The sequence below is a fragment of the Nicotiana attenuata genome, unplaced genomic scaffold (genome assembly GCF_001879085.1).
Source record: "Nicotiana attenuata strain UT unplaced genomic scaffold, NIATTr2, whole genome shotgun sequence".
NCBI classification, from domain to species: domain Eukaryota; kingdom Viridiplantae; phylum Streptophyta; class Magnoliopsida; order Solanales; family Solanaceae; genus Nicotiana; species Nicotiana attenuata.
This window is the reverse complement of record NW_017671502.1, coordinates 23,649-33,665: the sequence shown is the minus strand read 5'-3', so window position 1 is coordinate 33,665 and position 10,017 is coordinate 23,649. Positions and strand designations below refer to the sequence as shown.

The 10,017-nt window shown below is 41.7% G+C and overlaps 1 protein-coding gene across 1 annotated transcript; it reads left to right on the top strand.

Moving 5' to 3' along the window:
• The first annotated feature begins 2,642 nt into the window (after positions 1-2,642).
• On the top strand, positions 2,643-3,275 carry LOC109208659. The gene has a single exon (XM_019371792.1). The coding sequence runs from the start codon at positions 2,643-2,645 to the stop codon at positions 3,273-3,275; it is 633 nt and encodes a 210-aa protein (XP_019227337.1).
• The last annotated feature ends 6,742 nt before the right edge of the window (positions 3,276-10,017 follow it).

The window sequence follows — 10,017 nt, the reverse complement described above, 5'->3', positions numbered from 1 at the left end:
ATTTTTATATGGTTAGACTCGTGAGAGTACGAGGGTTCTGAAAATGTGAAAATTATTTGATTCCGGGGCATTGGCCTGGAGGGCATTTTGGTCATTTCACCTAATTTTACTCATACCTTTGAATTTATTAGCAAAACCAGGTGTTTGCGATGTTATTTACAATGTGTAATTGAATTGAATAGATTTGAGCCATTTGGAGTCGGATACTCGTGGCAAGAGCGTGATTTCTAGTTGATATTGAGCCGGTTCGAGGTAAGTGGCTTGTCTAACTTTGTGTGGGGGACCTTTTCCCTTTCCCTTAGGATATGATCTTGAATATTTGAATGCCCTATACGTGAGGTGACGAGCGCGTACTTGAGCTAATTGTTGTAAATCCGTTTCTACTTGAAGTGTTTAAATTGAGCTTTCTTGTTTACTTGTTCATCTTAACTGTAAGTTTGTACCTGTGCTAGCTTAGAGACTCATGTTTAGCTGGCTTACCTGCTTATTTGCTTTAACTGTGCTATTTGTACTTTGTGAAGCATGTTAGGCTATAATTTACTACTTCGTGTCCTGATTTTTAGCATTGTTCCGAGATTTAGGAACCGTTGTTGTTGTGTGTTTAATTTGGGACTATGGGACGGCTTCCTGGGAGATCCCTCTGTACTTGAGATATTCTGGACTGAGGGTGCGGGATACCAAGAGATCCCTGGCACATGTGTTTCTATATATATATTGGGATACCAAGAGATCCCCGGTTTACTTATTGAGGATACCAAGAGATCCTCGGGATACTAAGAGATCCCCGACTTACTTATTGAGGATACTAAGAGATCCTCGGGATACTGAGAGATCCCAAGTGTTGATGATGAGGATACCAAGAGATCCTCGGGATACCAAGAGATCCCCCGGCTACTATTCCTTGTAAGGGCAGTTTTTCGTGTATTGTTACCTTTGCTTTCTATTATTGTTCTTCCTTATTTACCTGGTTTAGATTCTCGCTGTAGACTTTATTTAAACTATTTCTGTTATCTCATTATTTATTATGTTACCTCAGTAAGGCCCTGACCTTCCTCGTCACTACCCAACCGAGGTTAGGCTTGGCACTTACTGAGTACCGCTGTGGTGTACTCATGCCCTTCCTGCGCATGTTTTTCATGTGCAGATCCAGGTACTTCCTCCTAGACGTATCATCCTCGTGGTGGAGAGTCCTAGCTGAGACTTGAGGTATATCTGCTACTTTTGCAGACCAGGAGTCTCTACTCTATTCCGGCTTTAGCAGATAGTTCCTTTTCTTTCCCTTCATGTTGTTTAGACATTCTGGTGTAGAGCAGTTTACTACATTCCATTAGCCTGTGTTTCCCGTGAGTTTCCGGGTTTTGGGATTTAGTTTTAGACTTCCGCATATTTTGAGTTGTATAGGCTGAGTGGCCTTATATACAATTGTTATTTCTGTATGTTCAGTTTTAATTTATTATTCCGCAAATGTAAATTTGTTATTCCGCACTGTTATGCCTACCTAGTTGTAGGAACTAGGTGCCATCACGACATATTCATGGAGGGTGAACTGGGGTCGTGACAGCGGCATCCCCTGTTTTAGAGTTTTCGGTTTTCCTTTACTTTGTTTGCTTCATCTTATTTCCTCTTCTTCTTTTTTCAATTCTCGATCTTTCTTCCATATCGAGCATTCTAGCTCTTACAGTTTCGGAGTTCTAAAGTCAAATCCCAAATCCATATTCTGTTATTACTTCTCTATGGTTTCTGTGATTAAATCTCTCAACTTCGAAAGTTGGTCCTCATTCTCATATTTCATCTTTGGTTTCTAACTTCTGCAACAGAGGTAAAATGTGGCGACTTCTCTCAATCTTCCTTCTCAAAGGAATTTCCAAGCAAGGTGTAGTATATATTCTTTCTTCCTCCATTTCTATCGAGAATAGCACTTAATTATTATATTATATGTACTTGTATTGTATTGTACAGCTGTAGAGTTAGTAGTTAGTATAGCAGTTAGCAACACAGTCAGAGTAGTTAATAGCTGTCTTTTGTCTTAGCTGTCATATATACGTGTACATGTACATATATACACCCTTTACATTTTTTTGCAGTAGTAATCAGAAAATAGAATTTTATTTTCATCTTCCATCTTTTACTCTTTCTCTCTCTATCTCTGTTTCTCAGAAGTCTCTAGAACCTCCATTGGAGGTCTTGCATGAGCTTGATTTTCTCAGTCCCAAGCTAATCTCAATATGGTTTCAGAGCCCGGTTGACCGTATCTACTCGAAGTCTGCCGGAGTTCTTCTTTTAGTATCTCAAAATCCTCTTCTTTCATTTCCGAGTTCTAGGGTTTTTTCATGCTGAAGCTTTCATACAAATCGGATTTCTTCACTGAAATCGATTTTTCTACTCACAAAATCAGTTGATACATTGATTAATTTCATCAATTAGAACCTTTCTAATGGCCATAAATCAAAGCGAAGAAACAACATCCGCTGCGACCAGAAATGACCAGCCGATCATCGATGCAAGCAGTCCTCTGTATATTCATCCATCGGACAGTCCTGGAGCAATGCTAGTGTCGGTTCCATTCGATGGAATTGGATATAGATCTTGGAGAAGAAGTGTATTACGATCTTTGTCAGTCAAGAACAAACTAGGGTTTATAAATGGGGAATGTAGGAAACTTAGCCCTAATTCAGCTCAATTTCGCCAATGGGAAAAATATGACTATGGTGACCTCCTGGATTCTCAATTCTCTCGCAAAGGAGATTTCTGATAGCGCTGAGTATGTAAATGACTCTGTCGAGTTATGGAGGGAGCTGGAAGACCGATATGATCAAACAAATGAAGCGAAGTTATATCAGATCCAAAAAGAGATCAATGACCTTGTTCAGGGATCATTGGATACTACTGCCTACTACACACAAATGAAGAGACTGTGGGAAAAATTAAACACTCTGAGTGCTAAGTCTCAGTGCATCTGCATTTGCACATGTGGATCAAAAGAGACGATGCACAAAGCAGAAGAGGATCGTCGCCTCATTCAATTTTTGATGGGCCTAAATGAGGTCTATAAAATAGTGCTAGGAAGCATCTTGATGATGAAACCCCTGCCATCTTTCGCACAAGCTTTTTCCCTCCTAATACAGGAAGAGAAACAAAGGGAGTTCAGGCCAATTAATAAACTGAACCTTGAATCTACTTCATTACATGTGAATATCACACCTACACAACACCAAAGTCCATTCGGAGCTAGGAATTTCAAGACACATTATACTGCAAACAACAGAGGTCGTTGATCGGGTCCAAGCCTACACTACTATTGAGTAGAGAGGGTGGTCGATGCAGTTTTAACCCAACTAGGTCGGGATCGAATCCACAGGGAGTTAATAATTGGAATTAGGTTTATATCTAAGCTAAATGCGGGCTTTGAGTCTTATTACACTTCCACAAGTTTTGGGTTTGATTTCTACTTCTAACTTTACTCTAAAGATTGCAATAATTGAAACTATAATATTTTTGTAGTTGTTTTTCAACCGTTTAAAGAGACAAGGGTCGTGACTTCTACCTAGGTGGATATCCAACGGGTAGCAAAAATCTAGGGCAAGCTTTATTAGTTGGGGTCGTATATAGCTATCACACCCGGGTACTCACTCTATACCTCTCGGTAGTTTGAGTAATTTTGCGCAATTTGGCTTTCTCAAGTCCAAATGGGTATTCATGCAATTCAAGTGATATTAGCTCAAGTCGGGTATTACTATCTCTAGGTTTAACCCTTTAATTGGGGCTATCAATTTCTTGAGTTCATCCCAATTCCTTGTTAGCATAGTTTTCCTAGACTTAGTCCCTCTTTCTCAAGTAGAGACTAAGTCATAAAGGCATGAATCAATGTTTGCAACTATTAATTCCATAGTTCTAGCAAGAACTAGGCTAAATATCACTAACCCATTCACATTCAAGCCCTAAAATCAAATACCCATCAAATACCCACACTAGGGTTGGGTCACAACCCTAGCTATGAGTTTAGCTACTCATGGAAATAATAGAAATTAAAGATGAAATGAAGATAAAGTTCATAATACTAGATTAAAGGATGAAAATCTAATGTTAAAAGATGAATCTAGTACAAAATTTTCCAAAGCAGAAAACTCAGCCGTCTCAGGTGCTCCTCTAATACATAACATAACCAAAAAATGACAAAAAGTTCTATTTATACTAAGCTGAAAATATCTGACAAAAATACCCTACAGAGGTTTCGCGGCTGCATAATTCTAAGTGCGGCTGTACTCTTGCTTTTGTGGCCGCACAATTCTGACTGCGGTCCACGTTTTTCAATTTCGGATCTGGGTTGAGCTGAGCTTTCCCGGACCGCATGATTTTGATCGCGGCCGCATAACGGACTTTCGCGGCCGCACAAGGGACTTCCGTGGCCGCTCAATTCTGACGCGGACCGCACTTCTCTCTTTTGCCCAAATTGTAAGCTCTCTGAACCTCAGTCATCGCGGTCCACATAATTTCAATCGCAGTGGTATATGGACTTTTGCGGACGCACATTTCTAGTGTGGTCCACGCTCATCTTTAGCCCAAAAATCACACTCTCTGAATCTCCCTTGGGCGGACCGTGTAATTATGCTCGCGGCCGCATCCTGGCTTCCGCGGCCGCACAATATTTGTGCGGTCCGCGCTTCGGAACTCTTTCCCCAACCTTGGTTTTTGTTCAACTTTTGACTCCTTTATGAGTTGATTAAGGTTCCTTTGACTCATTTTGAATAATTCCTGCAAGCAAGCACATTTCATTAGTTTATGGGAATACCTTCAAGCATTTTTGGCCTAAAACACAAGTAAAAGAGAGCAAATAATAGGTTAAAATCCTTACTTATCAACTCCCCCAAACTTAAGCTTTTGCTTGTCCTCAAGCAAATAAGGTAATTCCCACCTCCACTAAAATAGAAGGATATTTCAGCTGCCCTAAGGTGAATCAATCATGCATCAATTGGGACTAGCAATTACCCTCAACACAAATGAATTATCAACACCACCATGCTTTGACATTTTGAGTACCATAGTTCTAATATGACACTAGAGCATCAAGAGTTGACTTAACTCACCAAGGAAGCTCGCTCTATTACGTAGGTCATTGTGGAACCCAAACTCCTCCTCTACTCTCCATAAGCAAATCTCAGTTTAGAGTGTAACACTCAAAACAAGGATTGTGAAGAAGTACGCTCATCTCTCTCAAAAGAATGACACAAGTCCGGCTCTAAGTACCATAAGCTTGACCCTTATGTAAATCACCACTAATGTAAGCTCACTCAACTCGAAATCATATAGAGCTTTTGTTGGAATGTAATGAAGGTTTTTGGATCAAGGTAGGACTTATCGGCATATGATGGTTTCATCTTTCCATAAGCACTCCATTTTCTCATTTTAGCTCATACTTTCTTGACTCTTTGAGTCATTTTTTTCTTCCTTCAGGGAACTAGAGAGACACACTGTCTCTCTTTCTTGCTCATGAAAATCATTTTTCTCCTTTTCTAATCATTCCATGCCTTTCATCTTTACTTTCTTTGAATCCCTTCAACTTTCTACCTTATTCACTTTCTTTTTGACATATTTATTTTTGGCCTTTCTTTCTTTTCTTTGCCTTCCCTTTTCTTCATTTCTTTTGTTCTTTGTACCTTTTATCACTTTCACATTCCTCGTCTCTCCCAAAACTTATGCTTTTGCCAATTGTCTATCAAGAATGCCAAGGAAAGATCGGATGCCAAGAGAGGGTCATTATAGAACGGATAAAGGCTTGTAACGTGATTATTGAAAGAAAAAGGGCTTCAGCTCAAAGGGGTTGACTAGGGATATCACTGGTAGGCTACGGAAGCTTTCAAGTTTCAAATTGGATCAAGGAGAGCCTACAATCATTTCTCAAGTCGAGCTAAACTTAGAACTTCGCCTAGACAAACATTCCGGACAAGTTCTAGACTTATTGGCACGGAACTTGGACTTGCAATTCAATACCTCACCTCTCAAGTTGCTGGATTGTTAAAGAGAACAAAGTTGAGGGACCACAACAACCCTAGCTAAGATTGAACATCACAATTGGCTCAAAGAAACCACTCGATGATTGTTTTAGTCAACACAAGAGTCTAAAGGTCACAACTAGAGTTATTCTTTGCCAATCAACTTGTTTCTAACCATAAGGTCGAAGGTAAATGTGTTAGTACCAAGTGAAGCCTGCTTGAGACACTTTTATTCATTACTACTATATACACCAAAACATAAAGAAAACGGACTCAATCCCTTAAGAAGGTTGTCACGCCATCCATCGTTGGGAAGAGCCACCCGGTTCACACAACATCCACCTTTGGAAAGAACCCTGTAATTAAGAAAACCAAAGGCTTATTATCAACACAAAACTTAAAAAGAAGCTAACAAATAAAAAAGAAGCTACTAAAGTAAATAAGAAGCTATGCTACTAAGGGAAAATAACGAAAGAATTTATGAAGTAAATTACGAAAATTAAACTTAATATATACAAATTGAGGTATAGCGAATATTTACATAAATGGAAATGAATATATACATCAAATGGTAAAAATATATACATACCAAAAGTGAAAATAAAGATAAAGAAAAATAGTGTAATGGTTATTACATACCAAATGTCATCAAATCAAAATGGACCACCCCCCAAATGAAAAATAGCATTATCCTCAATGCTCATAACAAATAAGAACAGGGAAAAGGGGTAGAGAGTAGAGAAAACTCCCTATGTGGTTTCTGTTTGCATTGGATCCTCAACATCAACAACCTCTGTCTCCTCTAACTGGATCTCCACATCCTCTGACTGGGGGACTACGAGGTTGCTGAGCATCTCAATCAGCTCCTCACAGTGTGTGATGCTGTGACTGGCTCCTCAGACTGGCTGGTTGCTGCCCCTGGTGCCTCAGGCTCCGCTGCATGTGATGCTGGGACTGTCTCCTCCATGAGAAGGTCCATTGGCAAATTCCCTGCATGTGCAATCTTCTCAACCTCTTTGCTCAACTTCTTGACCGACTCCTTTTGAGTCTTTCGCAGCTTCTTCACCTGCTTCCCCAAATCCTTGATTACCTTCCCATGTGTATCAAAAGTCTCCCGGATCTTCTTCTGGTCGTCCAGAATCTTCTTTTGGTCGTCCAAAATCTTCTTCAATGAGTCATCCACTGATAGAGGTACCTGAAGCGCTGCTTGGGCTGAAGACTGTGCTGCCACTGCACTGGGATATGGCAGACAGCTTTGTGGTAGCTGCCTACATCCAGTTATTGAGACTGGATAGTGTTTGGGAAACCCTCGGTTCAGTCTCAGGGTAAGTGGAAGATGAAGGCACTAACAGTGGCACTGAGACAGATGGTCCGGAAGATGGAGGAGGCATGGCTGCAGATCCGATAGAAGTACCGCCTGCTGTGGAGGGCTCGGCAACTGACCCAGTGGCCACAATCCCTAGCTCTTCAGACTGGCTAGTGGAGGTAGTGGCTTTACCCTTGATTTCAGGGTTGTCCTCTCCCTGGAGGTGATACCATGAGAAAGGCTTTTTAGCCTTCACCTCCACATCAAAATGTCTCGGCTCTACCCCTTGATCTTTGAAATACTCAGTGAGGAAGTTGGGGTAGGGATAAGATCTTTCTTCTTTCTTGACTGCATTGGAGATGTTGTAGGACATTAAGTACCCTACGTTAATAGGATATCCTGCCATGATGGAAGCTACCAATACTGCTCGGGAAATTGGAAGGACATTTTCATGCTGGCAAGGGTCAAGACGGCTGCACACGAATGTTTGCCACCCTTTTGCTTCAAAGTTAAGGGTGGCTCTGACAATTGGCACTCCTGTTATGAGCCATACAGGTGTTGTCCCCGGAATAGCAAGTATCTCAGCTAGCCATGGGCGAACTACCTCACCCAAGGCTAGCTTCTCTAGGTATTGCACCGCCTCAACCTCCTCTAACCCTACATATTTGTTCAATGCTTGGTCATCAAACCGAATTTTCAAGTTCCGGACATTCGTCACTTTTGTACCCTTTTTGATGTGGCAACATTGGACTAAAACTCCTTGACGAGGTATTCATTGGCATCTTGCGGATGGCTGGTGAACTATTTCTATCCTTTTCTCTCTGTGAAGTGCTTTAGGACATTCGGATTGCGCTGGCTTAGGTCTGTGGTTATGAACTGTCACTCAAGAGTGAGCGACCTCTGGGTCCACCATTCCCGGAACATGGCATACGCCTTCTTACTGATAAACCTATCAGCCCACACCTCCGGATTTCTTGATCTAGCCAGGCCTCCCACAATTGTATCACCCCCTCTCGCGTCATCTAGGACTTCATCATCATCATCTAAATTGATTGGAGCTGAGGGAGCATATGTGGAAGAGGGTTCAAAATCTTTACTACCCTCTTCTGAACCCTCAGATTAACCCTCAGAGGAGGAGGACTCATCAACCAAATGCAATCTCACTGGGAATTGTTTGGGGATTTGTTGGGACTGGACTTTTGGCCGTGCTTGCCCGAAGTTTCCTTCAGAAGCCCCCCCCCCCCCCATGGAGGGGACATACCACTAGTCTCAGATGTTTCCAGGGCTCTATTGGTGATTGCTTTCTTGCCGATTATCTTTTGAACTGACAGAAGTATGATGGGTTTGCCTCGACCCCGGCCTCGGGAGGGTTCTGCCCTCCATTTGGAAGTATCACCTCGACCTCGGGAATGCACCATTGTCTGCAACATACAAGTAGTGAAAGTTAATTAGAATTGGGGTTCAACATGTGTTAATGAATTACAGTTGAAAAGAAAGGTATTGCCTCTTAGAACAGGGCAGCACGGACCGCACAAAAGTGAGTGCGACCGCAGACTGCCCATTCGGGACCGCACAAAATTGAATGCGGCCGCGGAGATACCAGGTTCAGACTACTAGTTCTCTTTACCCAACCTTGGACAGCATAAAACTAAGCACGGCCGCATAACACCCATCGCAGATCGCACAATTTTGAGTACGGCCGCATAAACACTTTGTTGGGTCTCTGAAGTTCAACTATGCGGACCGCATAAAATTGGGTGCGGCTGCGAAAAACCAACCACGGAACGCACAATTTTGTGTGCGGCCGCACAATCTAAGCAATTAAAAGTGCCTTGAAACTAGGGTACCGCGGACCGCACAACTTTGTATGCGGCCGCATACCCTATTGCGGACCACACAAAAATGTGTGCGGTCGCAAAATTCAAATCACATCGGCATTGAGGTACGATTAATACAAGGGTTTTCACTAATTAGGCAAGATTTATGGAAATTAGACAATAAATTCTACTAACCACAACCCCCATTATGCATTCAAACACTACCCATATGTTTCTAAGCAAGAATTAAGCATCAATTTTGATATATTTGGCATGAACCTAACCCTAGCTAAAGAAAAAAACTAAAACAAAGAGAAAAGAAAAGAAAAAGATGAAATTAATTCCTTGAAATGAACATACCAGTAGTGAAATGTAGTAGGAAAGCAACACCTGATGAGTAAAAGATGAGATTGAAAACAAGGAAGTGCACTGTGCTTTAGGTTTGCTTGAGAGGTCAGAGTGTACGAACAGTTTCAAGAAATCCTATTTATACTTTGACCCCAGTGAACCATCGACTTACCTGAGTGCGGCCGCACAATTTTGGTGCGGTCCGCACTCTTTACTTTTTTGTAGCTCAGCATTAGAATCATTGGCACGGTTCGCATAAAAATGGTTGCGGCCGCACAATTAGTGCAGTCCGCGCAATTTTGAGCGCGGCCGCGAACACTTAAGGGATTGTTTCAGGCCAAACTTCAGAGAGTTGGCATTTTCCCCATTCCAATTGTGCGATCACACACAGAATTGTGCGGCCGCGAAGTGCTTGTGCGGTCCGCATAATTCTGACGCGGTCCGCACAATTTCACCCCTTAGCCATTTCCTTGTCAATTTCTTGCACTACACAACCAATTCCTACATACACTTCACAACCAGTTAGTTAAAAACAATGCCTAATCTAAGAAGAATA

Coding starts and splice junctions, on each gene's coding strand:
- LOC109208659 (XM_019371792.1), top strand. CDS start 2,643: ATGGGGAATGTAGGAAACTTAGCCCTAATTCAGCTCAATTTCGCCAAT.